Source organism: Larus michahellis, chromosome 4 (assembly GCF_964199755.1).
Source record: "Larus michahellis chromosome 4, bLarMic1.1, whole genome shotgun sequence".
In the NCBI taxonomy this organism is placed as follows: Eukaryota; Metazoa; Chordata; class Aves; order Charadriiformes; family Laridae; genus Larus; species Larus michahellis.
The window spans coordinates 28,636,878-28,658,095 of NC_133899.1; the positions used below are offsets into that span (position 1 = coordinate 28,636,878).

Here is a 21,218-nt window from a genome sequence, read left to right on the forward strand (position 1 = left end):
TGCAACCACTCTCTCGTTAGCAAAACAAATGGTGCCATGCACCAGCATTACCTGTGCCAGAGGACGGTGGTGTGACAGACCCTGGGCTGTCATCTTCTGGCTCCGACACTGTCACTGTTGGTACCACCTCATGGCTCGGCTTCAGGCCAGTCTCTGGATGAATCAGGCTTGACTTTTTGCTCACAGCTTCCCCGGTGCTTTCGATCTTGGTGAGCGTGATCTTGACGGGGGCTGTAACCACGGAGGCACTGTGCTGATCTCCAGACGTTGTGTCTTCAAGTGGGTCTTGCTCTTTGGCTGCCTTCATGCTCTCTGAAGCCATCCGCTGAGGTTCAGCAGTGTGGCTGGACCTGGTGGGTGTTCCCTGGTACTTATCGATAAGGCCTGGGCTCTCATCTTCTGAGTTAAGGTCGTGTTTTTCTTGGTATTTTATTTCTTCTGATCTACTTATGTCCATGTATTTATAAGCTTCTTTCATGGGATCTGCTAAGGTTTTATTGACTTCAGCAGACTCTGCAGGAGTCATCTCTATTCCTGAATCTGAGCTAAACAAGCCATGGGACTCAAACCCAGTCACATCCTGAACAGGATGCCCCAGCGTGTTAAACCCCTCTGTGCTGCCTGAGCAAGGAATGGGGCTGTTTTCCTGCTGATAAATGCCCGTGAAATAGGTGGAGTCCCGTGGAGTGGTGTAGTGGACATCTGAAATCAGAGAGGTGTAGAAGGAGCTGTCACCCCCGTTGGCAGTGGAGCCATAGTCAAAGAGGTGCGATGAGGCTGTGACACCTAAAGCAGAGACAAAAACAACACACAGTAAAGAGACAAGTGCCTGCTTGCATCAGTCTTTCTGCAAAGCCATACTCACTCCCCGCTGATTTTATATTTGGTTTGTGCACGAGGCTTGGCTTTGCTTGCAAGCTCTTTGGGACTGTCTCTTTCTATACCTTTGGGCAACATAATGGCACATCTGTTAGATGAGGCTTCCAGCTGCTGTTGTATCTTAAAATAGCTATAACGATCCTGATAGCTGCTAAGAGTTCCTGGCCAATGTTTGCCCACCCGGTGCATAAAAATATCCAGTGATTCCAAACCCACAACCTCCCTCACAATCTGATTCAGGGGCTCACCATCCAATATCCTTAAAAAAAAAATCTAATGTCTAAGATTTTTATTTTTAATACAGAGAAATGGAGGAGTTTCATCCTAGGGAAACATTTCATTAAGAAAAAAATCTGCTGGACAGAAATTGAGATGGAAAGTTGGTAGGCAGCTTTAGATTTAATTTTCTCTTTTAGGAGTAGCCAGCCTAAATTTGGGAAACACCAGGGCAGAGACTAGACATCCTCATTTAGTGATTTCCACGTGCCCAGAAAGCAGTATCCTGTGTGCATCGTCTACAAAGCATACCAGCATGAAAGAGGTTAAACCTCTACCCACACCCATGCATCATTTTCATACACCATCTCCGATTCCCTCTGTCATGTTTTAAGTTCCTGGGGATGTCAATAATTGAATGACAAATGATGGCCACTCTCTATTTGGAGCATTAATATTGAGCACAGCCCGATGACAGGAACAGCAACAACCCCCGTGAGGGAGGCAGGAGGAGGGGAGACAAATTTTTATAGGGACTAGGAGAGTGGGAATGTAGAGGAACAAAGCTACTGTCTGTAGAAGCTGGTTCCTATAGGAGGCTGGTAGCCTGTTAACCGCTTGTGCACTGATGCACGCTGCATCGCAGAGGCTGTCTGGCTTTCTCCAACCTCTGCTCATCACCCTGCAAGGGATGTGGGGCTCCTGACCTGCTCCACATGTCCTGGGCTGCCACACACAATGCAAACTTAACAGTAATATTAAAGGGACATTGCTGCAGCTACAAAGTCAGAAGCTGGGAAATGTCAGCATGAGAGCTCCTGAGCTACATGCATTTGGTTATTTTCTTTCTGCTTGCACATACATAATCATACCATCTCAAAATACCATCGCAATTATTTTTCACGCAGCCCTCCATGCATTAGGCACGTGCAGCTCATTTAGTGAGCCCTAAAGCAATTTTTTCCCCTTAACACTGTTCAGTGTGTAGCTGCAGGCTTTATTTTACTGCACAACCTTGCTGGATTTGACATGCACAACCCAAGTCCTGCACAAATGCAGTATGACCATTTCCCTCACCGTATTTTTCCGTTGCTCAGTGCTATGATGACTTACAGGCAACTTCTCTTCCCTGGGCCACCTTTAGGGTGGGAACAGCATGCTCCTCCTTTTACAAGGGGAAACCTGGTAGCATAGGGAAGAAGTAACCCAAAACTGCCATACCTTTTCAGCCTACCTACGCCACCTGCTCCTGTGTGTCCATCCTCACGGACTTTGGGTGTTGCTGGTCCGACACCAGCCCCCATCATTAATCTGCTACTGCACACACGATGCTGACAACAGCTCCATCCCCACACCCTGAGAGCCCATGGCCAGGGACTCGTGGCAGCTGCCTTTGCTATACAAGAGCATAGAGCAAGGGGTGCTGTATCTAGCAGGTGAAAAATTATCATCGCCATTCCCAGTCATTCCCAGCCTTCATTTTGCTCTTCTCACTGCTATGGACCTTTCATAGAAATGTTTGTGATCAAGTCAAGATCTTGTTTCAGAGTGGTGAGGGTCACTGTGGAGATTTTTCCTACACATGTGAATTTGGGAGGTTTTTTTCCCCTCTATCTATGTAACTTCACATTCACCTACTCTAAATTCCACCTTCTGTTTTCCTGCCCGCTCACTCAGGGTTGCAAGATCCTTTTGCAACTCACTGCAGGCAGCTCTCATCCTTACTGCTCCAAATGACTCAGTCTTACCAGCAAAGGTATATGAGAATGGAGCCTAGGCGTAAAACCACAGTGAAACCAAAGCAGAGTAAGACCTAAGCTGGGCTGCCCAGCACCCACATCAGGTCCTATCTGAGGTTATCCAGTGCCTCACAAGGACAGCTCATACTCAAAAAACTTTTCTAAATGATTGGTTCTTTTTCTTGTAAGTATTGTTCTTGCTGAACTTGCCTTTTTGAAAATTATCTATAAACAAGGCTTGGATTTTCACAAATGTGTTGGTTAGCTAGAATTATCTGATGCATTGTTTATGCCAACATATTTCAGGCTGTGAATTGCTGACTACAGACTATTCATGCCTGTTGCTGCCAGTATCTGCTGTTTGTAATTTACTATTTGTGCTGGGTGAGTGGCTGTCTAAATCATGGTGTTTCAGGGCTGCTCTTTCATTAGATCATTCCTCAGTGCCTACTGGGTCTGATCCAAAGCCCACCGAGTTCACTAGAAAAGTCCCATTGATTCCAAGTGGCTTTGGACCAGCTCGAGATGGCTGTGCAATACTTTCTGCTCTGGGTGCTCATGAAAAATACGCCATCATAACACCATCAATGAGCAAAAACCCATTTCTACAAACATCCCATTATTGCTAGTGAAGAGGTAGCACAAACATAGTCAAAGGAGACTGAAGTCACTGTCAAACCAATATTCATGGATGCTGTTTGCAGCTTTCATTTCTGCTTTGTCCACACTATACGTGAGCCAGACGCACATGCATTTGCAGCACTCAGTAATGCTGATCAATAAAGCAGTGAAAGGTTTTCTAATGCATTTGTGTCGGGTGCTTCATAGCAGGAGTTATAGCAAGCCAGGATTGCTTGCAGGAAAGCCACTGTGATAAAGACAGCCTGCAAAAATATCATCCTATTCTTTATGTTATTCATCAGCAGAAAGTAAAAATAACCCTGGAATAGCCATTGACAGAAACATCACTTCACATTTTCAAATAGGACAAAACCAATGCTGTAGCAGATGTTAACACAAGAGCTGATTTAAAATGGACGCACTGTTCATCATAAACCTTTTTTTTCTGCAATGGTTTTGCAAATAACAATGAAAACAGAAAATGCATTTCTTACTGGGGTTCAGGAGGAAGACAAAAAGTTAAAGGGTGTATGAGCATGTCCACGTGCATGTGGGAGCAGAAGACAGGGTTCACGTTAGCAGGACATAGAGGAATCCCGACTCTCAAGGCGACCACAGAGTCAAAAGCACTGAAGACAGCTGAAATTGCCTCATTACCAGGATTTAATACAACTCTCTGTTTCCACAGGGAATGATTTAAAGCCATCAGTAAAACTGCCTCTTATTTGGGAAGTGTGAATATATCAGATATTAGGCTGGCTATTAAAGACACAGAAACCTATAATAGCTGAGCAGATTTTTGCTGAAGAATAGTGTATTCAGAGCCTGGTGGTTAAACAATGCCCTCTCTGACTTTAAGTTTATTTAGTTCAATATCCGTGGGAAGGAGAAGCCTTGAATAGCACTGGTAACGGATGGCAGTATCAGATCTGAATTTACCCCTGTTACAAAGGGTTGGGTTTTTTTAATCTGGATTTCCTTCAAATGTGCCCAAAAACTTGCCTGCCAATTCAGGTAAAGCAAAGCTATTCAGCACCTGGGAGCAGCAGACATGCTTTCTTGTAATACGAGCCCTTGGGAAATAATTTCACTTGCTGCGACCAGTTAAGAAGTAATGGGTATGATTCAATCATTTTGAGCACAGCTGAGATGCTCAGCAAGTAACATGTGTTTTCATCAACTGTAAAGAAAAAAATAATTGAAAATTACTGTTTTGTTTCCTCAGAATAAGTAAGTGAATGCTCCAGAAATGCTCTCCTACAGCACTGGATTTAAAGCTATTTAGCAATTGACACAGGAAATAATTTAGAAATCATTGGTACCACGCAGAGTAACTCTTAATTTAAGAAGCCCAATTTGGATCGATGTAAGCTGAACTGCTGCAGCACACTGGAAGAGGAAACAAAAAGTTAGTTGAGGAGAATAGACAAGAAAAAGAGCTAATTTAAATAAAACTGATTTTTTTTTCCCAACTAGAGAATGCTCAGTCTTCTTAAAATTGATCACTTCAGAATATGGTGTTCAATTTTCAATAAAATAACCAGTTTCCATGTTAACCTGCCTTTCTTAACCTTCATATGCATTTCTGGTGACATTCAATGGCACTGACAGACCAACACAGAAGGACATGAAATTTCAGTCCTGCAGAACAGCTGGCAACCCCACAATGTGAGGTTCGTTATTTATTGTGTGTCAGTGATTCAGTCAGAATTAATAATTTTTCAGAAGAGGAGAGGGGAAAACAATCTTTAATTAGATTATGCTATTTCTACAGCCTGGAGCTGCACTGAGAAGAGGAAGGATCTTTGGTTGCAACTGGAAGAATCAAGGTTTCGGCAATCTTTTCAGACAAAAGCAGAATAGCATGAGCAAGCCAATTCCAACAAATTCCTCTAAGTCTTTTAAATAGTTGGCTCTGATTTTTGCTTTGGATATTGAGCCTCAGGAGTCATTAATCAGCTACCCCAGCACTGCAAGGCTGCTAGCTCCCAGGAGCAGGGTCTCCCCAGCCCTGTCCTGTGTCCACACAGATCACAGCCTCCTGGCAACAGGGTCCACCTGCTCAAGCTTTTTATTTTGTAATTACCCTCTCCCCTAGAAAGAGTGATTTCATAGCAAGGCTGACTGTCTAAACCCAAGGAGCCATCATGGCCTCCCATTGCACCTGGCAGTGACGCAGGACAGTCCCATTGTCCAGACCTTGCCACCACTTAAACATCTGTATTTGGACATACATCCTCTCTGATGACCAGCGCAGACCATGTTTCCCAGCCCCACATCAGCAGCTTACATTCCAGCTTCTCCTTCATTTTTATCATTCATCCACGACCATCAGATAGGTGCATCTTCCTGCTTTCTTCCAAATACACAACAAAAGTAGCTATAAAATAGGCTTGCCTTTTCTGTACCAAATTTACAATTTTGTCATCAGCCACTAGCAACACGCCTGTGCTTGACCTTGGCTTCTTTTTATTCCTCACTTATTCTTAAAAAAGGAGAAAAAAAGGCAAAGACTTTTTACTGTTCTTTTGACCCTGATACATGATGTCTCATTGTTTCTTTTTAGTTTCCCAGCTCAGTTGCCTTCTTGTTTAAAACTCATATTATATCCCTTACTCTGTTCTCATCTGTAGTCTTACACATCTTTATACAAATGTTCAGTGTTTTGTCACTTTTCCACATCTCTTTACAGTACCCAGATGGACCAGCAGTCCCAAGTCTATCTCCAAATTCAAAGCACACCCTGTCTTCTTAGATCTAGACCAAGCTGTTTCTTCCTCTGTGCTTGATTTCAAGTCCAACCTCAAACCTCAGGAAAGCTCCAGAGATTTCCAAATGTCCTTTGCTAAGTCCCCACTCCCAGCAGCAGCAAGGGCAGCTTGCACAAGTAGCGGAGTCATCTCTCAGACCCATGCCAAATCGCACAATGCTTCAAAGTAGGTTGGCTACACCCAGGGATACTTGAGTGTACTTCGGAGCCACACTCTCAATTTTGCAAGACCCTTCCCCATGAATTTTCCAACCAAAACCACTTCAATATCCATGTAAACCTCAAAAGTACTTGAGCACTTGTGTGCCAGCTCAAGTGGAACTTGAAACCCAAACGGCTGAGACCCCTCATGCCAAGTGCAGGCATCACCGTGCTGTGGATAACACCACTAGATCAGCTATCAGTATCCCCTGGATTAGCCTTTCTCAATAGTCAGAGCCAGCTTTCAGCCCCGAGCTATCCTACCTCCAGATGCTATAGGTTAGATGCAGAGAGACGCAAGCTGCTTGCAAGAGAACTGTGCTGGGTGTGCATCCCTGGCAGCAGTGACAGCTATCCCCAGCTGCCAGGAGATGGTGCTCTTTGTTTTAGCACAGGATTTGCAAACCCACTTTACAGGTTAACAACTTTTTTTCTTCCAGAACTCTCCTGATCCTGACGACAGGAAAGATGTAACTCCACAAGTCACAGCATTCGCAAACATGAATGGACCAAAAAAACAAAAGTAATTTTGGGATTCATTTGCACACTAGATGCTATAAGAAAACTGGATGTATCGGATACATGCTTTTATTCTATTATTATTTCCCCTTGGTTCTATGCACAGGTTCTGAAAGTGTTGGGGAAACGCAGAGTAGCAAGAAGGCCGCTTCTCACTGTCTGAGAGCAGCTGACAGTTCTGCACCTTAGCTCCTGGGGACAGGAGTGATTCAGTGCATCAGCTGTGCAATTTACTCATTCTTCCCCTCAAGATCCCACAGCAGCCAGAGGAAATGCTGCCCTGCAGAGAGACAGGTCCTGTCTCCTGCACAGGTAGGAGGGCAAGAGGACAGGATGGAAAAAACTGGCTTAACTCTCTTTACACTTTGGTTACTCCATTGGAGTGACTTCTGATTCATCCTACCTGAGATGGAAAGCAAGTCCTAAACACAAACAAATTGATTATATGCTTTGATATAAACCCCTCCTCCACGTCAATTTGCAAAGGATATGAGTTACTACAGCCTTCAGCCCCAGTGTTTCAGCTGTCTAGTGCAAGCAGGCATTGCAGCTTCCAGCTCCAGGACTCCCCCCTTTTGGTCCTCCCTGTGCTAAATATACGTGGGGGTGGGGGACAGCTGGCTGACCTTGGTTGCTGAGGATAAGCATCCTTTAGCAACTCACCACCTCCTAATAAACACAGAGGCTGGAGGGGGGGACAAATGGCTTTTAGGTTCCGACCTCTGGAGGCCCTAACACTTTTGGGAGCTTCAGTTTGGGGGCTGCCCAGTTGAGACACTCCCCCTAGCAGCTGGTGTCAGGTCACCATCATGTTACACTGAAGCATGGTCCTTCTGCATGGCTTCCCGAGACCCTGCCTGGGAGTTTCTTCTGTTGCCCCAGGTGACTTCTGGTTTCTTCCAAAAACCATATGGACACAAATCAGGCCCTGGCTCAGCTGCTGAGTGCTACAGCCCCGTCTGCAGAAGGGATGTGTAGGAAACACTGATGAGCTTTTAATAAGATTAAGACAGATCCACTCTGGGGAATGCAGGATGCTCTGTGCTGCTGGTACAATCATCCTGGCAGGCTCTTAACAGCTTTTTTTTTTTTTTGGTCATGGACTCTGCACCACAACAGCTATCGTCTCCCTGCCAGCACCGCTCCAAAAAGATACCAGGATACCTGCTATCTTTTTGCTGCCACTGAATAGGCACTGTGGGCACCACGGTGCACCCCAGACCAAGCCAAGTCAAACAGAGGAGCGGAGCTTGGTTTGGTGATGCTGAATATCCTCAGCTCCCATGGACATCCACAGAGCTCATGGCATCTGACAGGGGATGCTCAGCAGGTCCCCCAAAGCCAACCAGCTGGCGTGCAAAGTGAAACCATAGTAAATGATTCAGCAGTTCCCACCCCTAAATCCCCTCCAGGCTTTCTGCTTCAATAAATGGTCTCAGAGAGCTCCAATTTGACCTGGCAGTAAAACCCTGGTATAAGGTCTGTGACAACCCTCCCCAGTACTCTAAACAGCAGGAAAAATCATGAACACTGAAAAAAGTGCCTTGAGAGGAGCACAAGAAGGGTTTAAAACATGCATAAAGTTGCAAATGCTCCTGCTAGAAGTGTAACTGCAGCAGATCTTCATAATTATTAGAAAAGGACACAAATATAATTTACTAAGTTTTAACAAAAGTCTGATTGAGGAAAAAAGCAGGTTTTTACTCCTGTGACAGTATCATCAGGAGTAACATGACTGGCCAGTAGGGTTCAGTGACACTAAGGTACTGCCTAAAATGCTATCAAATGCACTTTGCTAAGGATAATTAAACCCTGCTTATGAGAATAATTCATTCTTATTTCACTGTAGTCATATTTTCCCTGGAATGATCAAACTCTATAGAGTCCCATGGCAAAAATGCTCCAAGCCTAAGTGAATTTGCACCTCAATCATGCTTTTCAATGACTTGAAATGGGGCCCAACTCCCTTTACAGCACTAGACACCAGAGTATCTCACAAAATCTGGATGCGTTTGACTGAGTCTCATTTGTCTTTAAGTTCTAAAATACCCAAGTCCCATTTCAAACATGATTTAGGAACTTCAGCTATTCAGTGTTTTTAGCCCCAGACTGCTACAAGCACTCTGCAAACTCAGAGCCAGTTGCCTTTCAACACCCCCTGCAGAAACACTCTCTTTCCCTGCCCAGCTTCCGTGCCAGGGCTCTGCCACAGGCACCTCCTGCACATCCAGCCCCATATTTTCTGAGTCACAGTTACTTATAAATTCAGCTTCACATGATTGCTGTAAGGTAATCCAAAGCCATGCGACTACAGACTCAAACTCAGCCTGGAACAGAGAGATTTGCCAATGCCAGCTGCTTTTGATGCTGTGATAAACTCAGGACAAAAATCATCGCCCTACAGCTTCAGGCTCTTCCACACCCAGGGAGAGAGGGCTCAGCAGCAGGGAGGTAAAAGCCAGCGTTGGAGAAGGGCTTCTGCTGAAATCCAAGTCTTTGAGTAAGACTTTGATACACATCTGGAGGGACTACTGACTTTTCTCTGTGACACTCATACCCGACTGCAACATTTCATGGAAATCCAGCTATTAAAAAATGAGAAAAAAAGGAAGAAAGGGCTGCCTTGCCCTTGGGCTTGGCTCCCCATCCCCCAAGGACAAAGCCACCCCGGCAGCATGAATCTTCCAGGGAGACAGAGTGAGAGTCACCACAAAGTTCAGCTGAAATTACTGAGGGCTCTCGAGAGGAAAATTAAATTTGTGACAATGCATAACACCTACAGCAACATGTCAGGCTCAGTAATTCAGGGAGAAAACCAGCTGTCAGGCACTGAGGGCTGGGCTAAAGCAGGACTGACTCCACCAACAGCACTAGAGTTGCACCTGTATAAAACTGTCAGCGGGGAAGGAAGTATGAGGCCCTGGGAGCCAACAAATAGAGTCTGAAGACAAGACAGTACCGGCCACAAATCAGTATCAAATCTAATGCCCGAGGGACAGCAGAGAAATCTAGGTCAGAGAGGACATGGCGGTGTGAGGCCGATGCAGGCAAAGACACAGAGCTCAAAAATCGTCATCTAACTCTTTTCATCCAAGGTTTTTCCATCGCAACATGACCTGTGCCAGGGATAGCAGAGGACCAGTGTATGCTGGCTCCTGGTGACTACCTTTATTGTCAGCAATAGAAATATTAGGAGAAAAGACACTGTATAGCTTCAAGTAGGATACAGAACATATAACATCAACGACGAGTGAGGAAATATGAGCAGCGTCAGAAAAGATTTTAAAAAGAGAAACTGGGAGGTTCTGCTGAGGCAGGTGAGGCAGCAGGCTCTGATCCAAGTGCTAATGTGGTTTCCTTGCATGTTAAGCAATTTCCCTCTGTTTCTAGAAGGTGGGGGCACCACGGGCACATCTGAAAGTCAATCAAAAAGTTTTCAAAAGTATATTAAAAGTTAAACCTCTCAAAGTAGTGCAGAATGTGGGGCAGAGCCACTGCAGTCATAAATCAGCATCAACCTGCTGGCTCCAGTTTCTGCCTAAGGAGGATTGGACCATATGTGCTATAACTAATGCTATAAATGTCCTTGCCTTCAAGGTCTCTCTTTTATTTACTTGCCACTATGTCCCTTCCCATGTAAAAAATTAATTTACTCCAAGCAGAGGCAGGAAAAATCCTCTCCAGACAACTCGTTTCCCTGAAGGACATCTTTAGACTTATCCCACCCTTCACTCTACTTTAGTGAAGAACCGATACAACTACAAGCCACTCCATCTCCTGACTGTTAATACACGACATCAAAAATATTCACCCATACAGGAGACCAGCCAGCAAGTCTGAAGTCTCTACTTTGAGCAGAGGTGTAATTAAGATTTCAAGGAAGACAGGTTAGTTGGACTGTCCCCCTCCGTGAAAGCCCAGGAGAAGCTCCTGCTCCTTCCTTATTCAGCATCTCTATTCATTTGCAAAGCCTGAAGGCTTGCAAGGATGATGGGGGACCTCTGTGGTGACCTGGGGCCTGGTCAACAGGCTGGCTTGTCTTTGGGCACCTTTCACAGACACCTTGGATGTCACCCACAAGCTCCTCACTCCTGGATATCCCCAAGCTGAGGGGAAAGGAGCAGCTCCTCTGTATGTGCACACCATGCAGGCAGCCCCACAAGCAGCACTGAAGGCTCACCCACTCTTTCATGGGATAAGGAAACCTAGGACATGGGTATCTTCAGCTCTGATCCTCTTCTGTCCTGCTGCAGCCAGCAGGGCAGGGTTGGGGGCAATTGGCTTGCTCTAGGGCAGGCAGCTGCCGATCACTTCTTTTCTGGAAAGAGTGGAGGAAAGCCAAGGCAAAGTCATGCCTCTGCTGTTTGCAAGGGGACCCAGCTCCCTGCAGTCACAGTTAGTGGATAAATCACAGTCTTCTGCAGATTTACAGGCAGCAGAGGCTGCACTATCTGAAAGCTTTTGAGGTTGTGGCGGAGCAACCTTGATTCAAACCAACCATTTGCTGGAATTATTGTGTGTTATTAAAGCAGGAGGGGGGCAGCAGCTTGACGGCAGTGCCAGGACCAACCTCTCTGACAGGCACTTCTCTCTGCATTCAGCGGCACAGCCTGGTGTTTGGCTTCACAAGTGAAAAGCTGGGAATAATTACCCAGATCATGATGCCTTGTGACTTTCACGTAGTCTCTGCTGCACAGGAAAGGTCAGCTGACAGGTAACTGTGGAAGCTGCAGTGAAAGGCAGGAACAGAGAGCTCTCCCCTTGCTCTCCTCCTCTGCCTGACCTCCCATCTGTGTGCCGACAGTGCTGCTGAAGCACTTTTGTGGAGCCGTTATCGCACACCACTGTCTCACCCACATCTACTGGAAGATTTCTATTAAAAGCTGCAATGAAAACTTAGCTTTTCAATCACAGCAAGGTCTGTTTTCCTCCAAAGAATGTCCCTTCCCCCAGTGAAACATTCAAGACTCCAAACCTTAAAATCTCTGACTTTGCTGCCACAGTTCCAGAATAGGAAACTGAAATAGCCCAGGGAGGTTTCAGATCCTAAATACTGAAGGTTTTGAAGAGTAGTTACACAAGTAACTTTTGAATGCTATCAATAGAGGTACTCCTGCTTGGGGAGACAAGATAAATACATGACCTCCACAGCAGCTCTCCTGCTTCAGTGCTGCAGAATGAGCATGACTAAGTACCCACGCAGGACACTAACGGAGGCAAGAGGCAGCCCATGAACAGATAGCATAAGAAATAAGAGCTCATGGACTAACCCTGCAATGTGAAACAAAGAAAGTCTCATACAGGGCAGGGAAAAGAGACTCCCACTGTCTATCAGTAGCTTGTCCTCTGGCACAGATGTGCCAGGAGCCAGGTACTTTTGTGACTTGTTTTCTTCGTTTAGGAAAAGCACAGAAAGATGCAGAGAAGCTATACAAGATGTTGGTGGCATAAGCACTGGGGGACAAGACACGTGGGACCAGTCTGGAGGAAGTAATAACAGAGATAAATTTATATTGTATGAAAGGGGAAAGGGAGAGGGAGAACAGGATCACAGCCTGTAAATACTCTCAAGGTACCAGTAAAAGTGAAGGGAGGGAATTAGTCACAGTCTTAGAGGATGGGAGGAAAAAGAGCAATGGCTTGAAGTTAAGATATAAAATTAGTCTACATTTCAAGCTGTACTTCTTGATGGAAAAGGGCAGAGGAGTGGAAGAGGGAGCACAGAGTGTGTCCAGATACCATCTCCCCATTACAGCCTATCTGGATGGGCCCTAGCAGGGAATGAACTCCAGCTCTACCATGGGAGCGGGTTCCAGATGTCTTTTTCTGGTACCACTGTTGATAGCCCAATTTTGTCTCTTATACATTAGTACTTCAGGTGAAATCTGGGCAAATAAGAGACTCTTCAGTTTGGCAAGAGAGAAAATTAAAGGGAAGTAATTCTGCTTGGAACTGCGCTATAACAGATTTTTTTTTAATTTTTTTTTAAGTGAAACAAAAAACAAACCAATAAAATCTTTCTAGGTCAAATCAATTTAATTTGACCTGAAGCTAAATGTCAGATCTGGTTTATAGCAAACTTCAAATATCAAAGGGAAATGCTGTGCATCAGGGTCCCTCATGGAAGCACACGTAACATGGTGCATGCAGGAGGACTCTGCAGGATGGCCTTCATTTTCCCTGAAGCTGCAACTAACAGGCTGCACCTCCCTTCGGAGTCACAGAAGCACCTTTTATCTTCTTTCCTAGCTTCTTCTAATGTCCAATCACTTCAGCATAGCACCCGCATAACCAAAGTTCGCAGGCAATCCTAAATCATGCTCAGACCCATCTTAGCTCCCAGTGTTTTGGATTTAAGCCCAATAAATTATTCACCACATCATATTGTTGCTATAGTAACATCCTATTGAGTATTATTAGAAATCGCTGTCCCAAAATCCCATATATTGGAAGGAATTTTGCAGCAGGGGTAGGAGCCATCTTGACCTGCACAGCTTTCCGTTCTCCATAGCCTCCCAACAGCAGGTGATCCAGGCAGTGGATTAACCATGCCCTGTCTTCCCCCAGCTCTACCAGTTGCAGGACTGAGCTGTGGAGTGCAAAAAGCAATGTGCACCCCACTTCCAACTGGCCTAGCTTGTTCAAAGCAGCTGCTGTTTACAGCTGCTCCTTCTGCAACTTGCTTACACATTTTCCAGAAGTGAATGAACAAAATATGATCTATTTTAAATTCAGGGAACAGGTATTTTTGCTAGCCCAAGCAAACAAGGAAAATCTGAGCCTCTTTCAGAAGAATTTAAAGTATGACCCTGGAGAGATTAAATTTTGCAGTAGACCTTTCTGAACATTTCCCTTTTACTAAATTGAACCATCAACATATTTTTTCTGATGCTGAATGTTAGAACAGTGGATGTTCCTTAGCAAACATGAAATTACGCCAGTACAGGGCTGAGAATGGACAGAGAGGACTGACACAGAGGAAGAACCAGGCTGCACCTTGCTCTAAAACAGGAGTCACTATATTCTTCCACTAAACTCCTCTTCCAAGAGGAAAACTGGGTTTCAGCAGTTAAATACAACTAATTTATTAGGCAATGACTTTCCACAATAAATTAGGAATTTCAGGAAGTTTAAAATAGCATTTGATGTCTTCTTATCCAAACACCACATGGCTCAGGTGCTGCATCTCTTACTGCCCACAAGGCCAGCAGATGTCCTCATCAGCCATGGGGTTGTAACACAAAAAGGGCTTCTGAGGTCCATGCAGCTCTCAGCCTGATCTTAAATAGCCTGAAGACAATAACCAATGTTTTCCTCCTTTAAAAACTGGTAACAGGAGAGATGAGGGAAGTTGAGGATGGGAGAGTAGTACATGAAGAGTACTTCCAACACGCTATTTATACTCTTACTGGCTCAACTTCCACTTTACCCTGAAGCCATTTAACACTTTCGCAGTGTTAAAGGGCCTTCATGTGGATAAACATTCAGGTCTGTCACTGTAAGGAACTCACAACATATGGGCAGACTCTTTCTTTTTAAGTGTTTTCATCCACTTAAATACATCAGATAAAGGCTTAAGGATTTTATGCTGGCTTTTGACTGAGAAGACAAGTGTAAACAGCCATTCCGATGAGATATTTCAATCTCCACATCCAGGATGCATTGAAATACCTCCCTTGGATGCCGTCCCTGTTCCCAAGCCAAAGGCTGTGCTGGCAACCCAGGTCAGTGCCCCACCATTGGGTACTGAGAGCCCCTATCTCCTGCCTGGACCTGCCTCAAGATATCTCTGCGTGGGTTTCACCCAAACTTCAGACCAAGGTCAGACTGGTCTTCGAAGGGGAGAGCAGAAATGGCTTTTCCATTTCTAACCATTTCTACCATCTAACCCCGGGTGATCCCCTTGATGCAACATGCTTCATCCCCAGCCCAGTTTACCCACTCTCTGCATCTTTCAGCTAGCTCTCAAGTCAGATTTTAAGCCCACTCATAGGTTTTGGCCATCTCTGTACCAGGTGGCTAAACTGCACCAGATATCTTTGGCACCTGCCTGCCCCAGGGGCTACATAGGTAGAGGATACCCAACAGATTTTGGGTTGTGACAATGAGAAGGAAACAGCTAAGAACAGAAGTGTAAAGCATGCAGAGACAAGAGGGAGATCAGTGCTAAGAACAGAGAGAGGTATTGGGAGACAGGGAAATGATGGGGTGTGTGGGAGCAGGGTGGAAAGAAGAGTGCCAAAAGGACACTGATGTGCACAGAGAGAAATAGGCAGAGCAGAGTGAGAATTAAATGAAAGAAGAGTGATGCAGAAGAACTAAAACAAAGCCAGGGGAACAAAGGACAAGAAGTAGAGAAGAAAGCAGAGGTGAAGTATGGAATGGGCAAGAAGAGGTAGAAGAAATTTTAGGAGTGCTGGGATAGAGACACATACCTGTCTGTGTGTATAGTCTGAAGGTTACTACATTTGATCTACACTTCCCTCATTCATGTTTATCCATCATACATTTCTGTGACACTATTTTTAACCATGTACAAAAACACACTAGGAGCTTTTCTCGCTTCCATTTTGGAGGAAGGGCCAGGCACTTCCCAGGCACAACGCAAATCTTTTTTTAGAATAAATTCAGAGCAAACCCAGTGCCTATGAATAAATAACTGTTTCTGCAGAGGAGGCTGTAGCAAGGCACTATTCTCAGATGCACACAGAGCCCTAAAGAAGAGGATGCTTCTGAGTGAACAAGAAGGTGCTGGTTGCAAGCCCTGCATGGCTCAAGCATTTTATCTGACTTCCTGCAGGGAAGGAGCTTTTTCAGTCTGGACCAGCAAAGGGCATGAGGAGCAACATGTACACAAAAGCAGAGGAACAACATGGTCAACATGGGAGCTGTTGTGCAGGTGCTGCTGCCTGGACCAAGGCAGCTCCTTCTTGCACCATGGCCAACGCATGCCCTCTGCAGCAGCCTGCCTGCAATGGATTCAACAGCACCAGTCTGATGCTATTTTTCTTCCACATCAGGTGTGAGGACCTTGGGTGGAGCAGACTCGCAGCTGGAGGGAGCAGGGAGGCAGGATGCTTTGCTCTGTGCTGTTGTGCTGCCATTCTCATCAGCAGGGCTGAGATATTGCTGGCTAACACAGCTGCAGCAGGAAGCACTGGGCAGGGAGGGGATTACTTTAAGGCAGAAATGTGCTGATTTAAGGCTGAGCCTTCCCCCCATTTTCATCTTTGTGCTTGAATCAGTCAAATAAGCTGTTGTGTCCTGTTCCCTGCACGTTACAGCTGCTCTGCCCCTCACTATAAGCATCAGGTGAGGTCAATTTATCCAGTTATAGAAAGAAAATCCATAAGTTTGTATAAGTCACTGCTCCTTTTAGTTAGTTTCTAAAGCATTATTCTTCCTGGTTGAACCATCATAATAAGTATGATGAGAGGAAGAAAAAATACTGATAAGGGTCAGAAATAATGCAGAAATCGGAAGCATACAGCACCGTCAGGGTCAAGCAAGCAGTTATCAGAGTTACCCTGGCAAGCACAGCCATACAGTAAATACCATATCAAAGAATCAAAACCAAACTATACTCCAAAGTGCATCCATATGTATGCATGCATATGTGTGCACGCACACCTACATGCATACCCCTTTCTCTCCCAGGCTGAAGTGATTAACTCTCAGCCTCTAAAATTTCTGGAATCACATTTCTGAATGACCACCACACTCAGTGCCCTGTCCCAGTCTCTGCATCATCGTACTTGAAATGGAAAGCTCTGTGCAAGTCAGCACGCTCACACAGAATTTTAGCCAGAGCATCCTGGCCCATCTGTTTGAGATTAAGACCACAATGGAGCAGAGCATTAATAAATGATTTGCAATTTCTACCCTCCTCCATTGTGCAACACTAGGGGAAACAAAATATTCCCAACACCCAAATGCTCTTTCAGCAACAAATAATGATAATGATTTAGTTCAGCATTAAGCACAGAAGAAAAAAGTTTAATGCAGAATCTAAGCAACATCCTATATGACAGAGCTATTGTTTCAGTATGAAGAATTATATATAGCCGAGTCTTTTTATTAGATTAATTCAATTCTTCAGCTGCTTAGACTGCTCCTGTGTATCCTTTCTAAATTAAATTTGTTTTTTATACCTGCAGCTATGGTTATCCTGGGGTATTTCCCAGTGTATTCCACTGTGAAAATCGTGATTAAGTTCATTTGTCATAAAACAAACATGATGCCATGAATGATAAATAAGCAAAGCATACTGCAGAGACTGGCAATGCAGCTCAGCTTTCTCAGTGCTCGGGGGGTGGGGAGGATTTCTGTGTCGCTCACATCTGAGATTAGAAAGCTTCCTAATAAAGAAATCTGCCTAACAAATGATGTCATTTCTGGCAAAGCCACAAGCCTAATTTGCAGGGAAGGGCCCAGCAACCCCAGCATCACCTCCCAGGCATGAGGAGGAGAAGTTGCCTTCGCTAGCTCTTGGGCAAGGAGGATGCAAGGTGAAGGCAGCAGTGGGGGCTGCCTGCCTGGCCCCTGCCCCTTGAACCAAGCTGCATGCACCCACACACCTCTTCGGAATTCAGAGGGGGACATTTACCCCAAGCGGATATCACCTCCTGTCACCTTCACTGCATGCCTGGGAGATCCAGGGAGCCCATAAACTGCCTCACTGGGGTTGTAGGCACTCCCCCACCCCTGCTCCCTTCCATCCCACTTGCATCAGAGGGCAAAGGGGATCAGTGTAACATTTACAGTCAGATTTTGTTAAATACACCTCAGGATAAACTGTCATATTGGACAGAATTTCACCAGCACCCATGACAGGATCCCCAGCCCATATCCAGCTCCAAGCCAACAGCAGTTGGCTGGGGTCTCCCACCCCCCCGGCATGGTACCATAACTAGCAAGCTGTGGGCTGTTTTTCTAGCCAGCTTTTGTGTCCCAGACTTTAGGAGGTGCTAAAGTAGCCTGGCCCACCTCCAGCACCTCGATAGACCCTGATGATATCCAGGGCACAGGCAATTGGAAATCAGGCCCTCAACTCTTCTGGGCACCCAAGCTCTGGGCTTGCTTGCAAGCTCCCTGTCACACTACCTTCATCTTCTGGGTGCTGCCTATTTTATTACCATCCCTGTATTTCAGCACTTCGAACCATGGAATTGAAGCCCATTTTCCTTGTCAAGATTATTTAACTCAGGACAGGTTAAATGCTAAGGTCAGACCCCAGGAGGCCTTCAGTGTTTTGTGACACCTGATCTTCCCCTGGCTGGAAGATCAGGTGGACGTGGGCTGCAGTCCTCAGTCTGTGTTGCCCTGCTCTTGCTTCCAAACTTTCTGCTGGAGTTTCCCACCTCTGTAGACTTGATCTGCACCAACTTGCTTACTTCTGCAAAGCCCACAGGTCCTTACTCAGACCTCTTAATTGCATGTTTAACATAAAACACAGAAGTACCCAGAATACAAGCCCATGCTTTGCCATAGCAAATAGAAAAAGCTGTGACTCACAAGCTAAACTGAGATCTTTACTGCCTATAAATCAATCCTACTCAGGCTCTTCCTTCTCCAGTTCCCAGCCCTCCCAAAGAACTTTCTTGCTGTCAGGCTATCTTAGCCCTCTGGCTATTTCTTCACCTAGCAGGCCTCAATAAAAACGTATTGTTTTCCATTTTCACTGCCCTCTTGTTCCAGAGATCATCAGGTCCATCAACATAATGTTTTCCACTAACCTCACACTGCAAGGCATCTGTGGGAAAGTAATGGAAGATCGGCAAGGAGGATTGTAAATACGCTCAAGTGACTCGCACCTGGGGTGCTGGGAAACACATATATCACACTAATTGTTCAGTCTTATGTGCTTGCAAGTAGAACATCTGCACTTAGATAATGTAAGTCTACGGTGGACTCAGGGACACCTTATCTAGCCGCTTGAGAATCCTGCCCTGTTGTTAAAGAAGATCAAAGCACAGTGGGGAAACTATGCCTGCTTGAACCCTTGAAATACTGGCAGGAACAGGGAGTCCGCATGCTCTCACTCTCTTGCTAACAAGGACTCTTGCTAATAAGGACTCTCTCTCGCTCCATGGTGCCTGCGTCCCCTGCTTGCATGCCTCTGCCCGGCTGCTGCTTCGGAGATTCCCTGATCCATGAGGTATCAAGATTAAATTTGTTCTTTGCCTTTCATCTGTGGTTTTGTGGTTGTTCTTGCGTCCTGCCTGCATTGGCTCACACAGGATCTGTGGATCTGTGTGTTTAACACCACCTCTGGTGCTGACAAATCCTAAACAAAAAGCCGACAGAAGCAGCCAGCCAAATACAGACATGCTAAAAGCAATAGCTGCAAACCAGCCATCAGGATGTGAACCCATGAGAACTGCCTCCAGACCAGAGGCAGCTCTTCTTTCTTTACAGGATTAAGGACAAGACTGACATAGGGATCACCTGCAAAAATTCAGAGCAGGTTTGTGACCTCCCCCATGGGTTGCCAGAGCACTCCCACTGTTCAACTGTAGGCTTAATCCTGCTTTATTTACTGTATTTACAAATACCACTACCATGTTTGCTTTATTCCCCAGTCCCTTCATATTCCGTGTTCCAGGGCGGATTCAAATTGTTCCCCATTCCCAAAAATCTCTTTGGCCAATTCTCTTCCTAAGCCTTTCAGCTTAGAAAGCTTCAGTTAGTGGCTCTTCAATACCTTTCCATTAACACAGTATTTTCTCTTCCATGCATAATGAAAGCAAGATGCAAATACATCCTGCTTCTCTCTCCAAAAGCATCATCTCCTCTCTCTAGGGCCCATCAGACGTGTACTGTCTTGCCTTTCCGATACACTGATCGACAAGGTTGTCCTCTCTCTAACATCAGAGACAATTGCTTTAATTGCATGCTGTCTGCTCTGGTCTGAGAAGCTGTAAATAAAGAACTAGTCACAGTATCATCTCATCTATAGTGTCCTCCAAAGCAGCAGCCCCCATGGTCTCTATTTGCAGTGCAAACAGGCTGGGGATATTTTATGCAGAGCTACCTAACCAGATCTCTTAACATAAAAAGGCTTGGGTGTCTCCATAGGGGCACAGCTCAGCACAGTATTTAGCTGATCATGGTCCATTCCCCATATACCTAAACTGCTCTCCACACCCAGCTGCATGACTGCAGCAAACTGAGAACCAATGTTTGCTATGAACTGTATTCTACCTTTAGCAAGTTTTAGGAAGGAGATCTCAGTTTTGCAGGTATTCACATATTTGAGACCTAACTGAAAATTCGATGAAGCCAGTCTGAATTGTTTCTACTTAGCTAAAGCTTTCAGTCAGGTCACCTCCATCCCCTATAGGAACAGAACAGGGGAGGAATTAATAATTTTCTATAGGAATTATCCCAGAAATGCTACAAAGATGCATTCTAGCTGTATCTGAACAGTGCAAAAGCAGGCAGGAAGCCTGTGCTCAGTGCTGGGAATTTTCCCATAGACATTATTAAACAAGAAGAGGAATTGCTACTTGAGAGCAGAAGCACACTGCTCTCTTCGTTCAGCCTCAGGAAGACACACACTGAATCGATGCTACATCTCTGCTAAGTGCAGGATGGGACTTGAATCAGAACAACTAAATGGGAAAATGCATTTGTAGGTGTTACCAAATCACTGGCAACACTAGCAAGAAAGTCAGTTAAAAAAAGCTAACAGCCTGCTGTTCAGTGAAGGAAATACAGACAGTGATGCACTCCATCAGGCTGCACACAGAGAACCGCAGCCAGGTTTGCGGAAAGTAGTAACTCTACAAGGCAGTGCTGCAGGTTTGCACACCCTTTTTCTACACCATGGAGCACCCCAGGCATGTCAGAGCAGGGGCAGTCTCCAACCTGCTTCCTCACCAGTAATCTGGACCTGTACTCACTGGGCAGAGCATTCTTGCTGGAGAGGGTGACCCTGCACAGGGCTATTCCAGGAAAGCAGTTACTCTTCCCATTTCACAGCTGGGAAATCATGAGATTGGACATTTAAATGACATGCCCAAAGCCACACTGGGAGCTCAAGGAAGTGAATAGTCATCTCAAGTCACTGCTCACCCCGCAAATGGGGGCCTTTCATGTGTCCCTTCACTCGTGCACAAGTAGCTGCACTCAGGAGAAGGAGTCCTTACAGACACACAGTAGATACTGCTGGGGGTTTCATAGAATCATAGAATGGTTAGAGTTGGAAGGGACCTTAAAGATCATCTAGTTCCAAACCCCCTGCCATGGGCAGGGACACCTCCCACTAGACC

At 45.4% G+C, this 21,218-nt stretch overlaps 1 protein-coding gene across 1 annotated transcript in view; it reads right to left on the bottom strand.

Annotated features, from left to right (window-relative positions):
- RTN1 (reticulon 1) overlaps positions 1–21,218 on the bottom strand; it is a 116,993-nt gene that overhangs the window by 52,849 nt on the left and 42,926 nt on the right. The window contains exon 2 of the mRNA XM_074583686.1: positions 52–786. Within this exon, the coding sequence (XP_074439787.1) occupies positions 52–786 (735 nt within the window). The remainder of the gene's footprint in view (positions 1–51; positions 787–21,218) is intronic.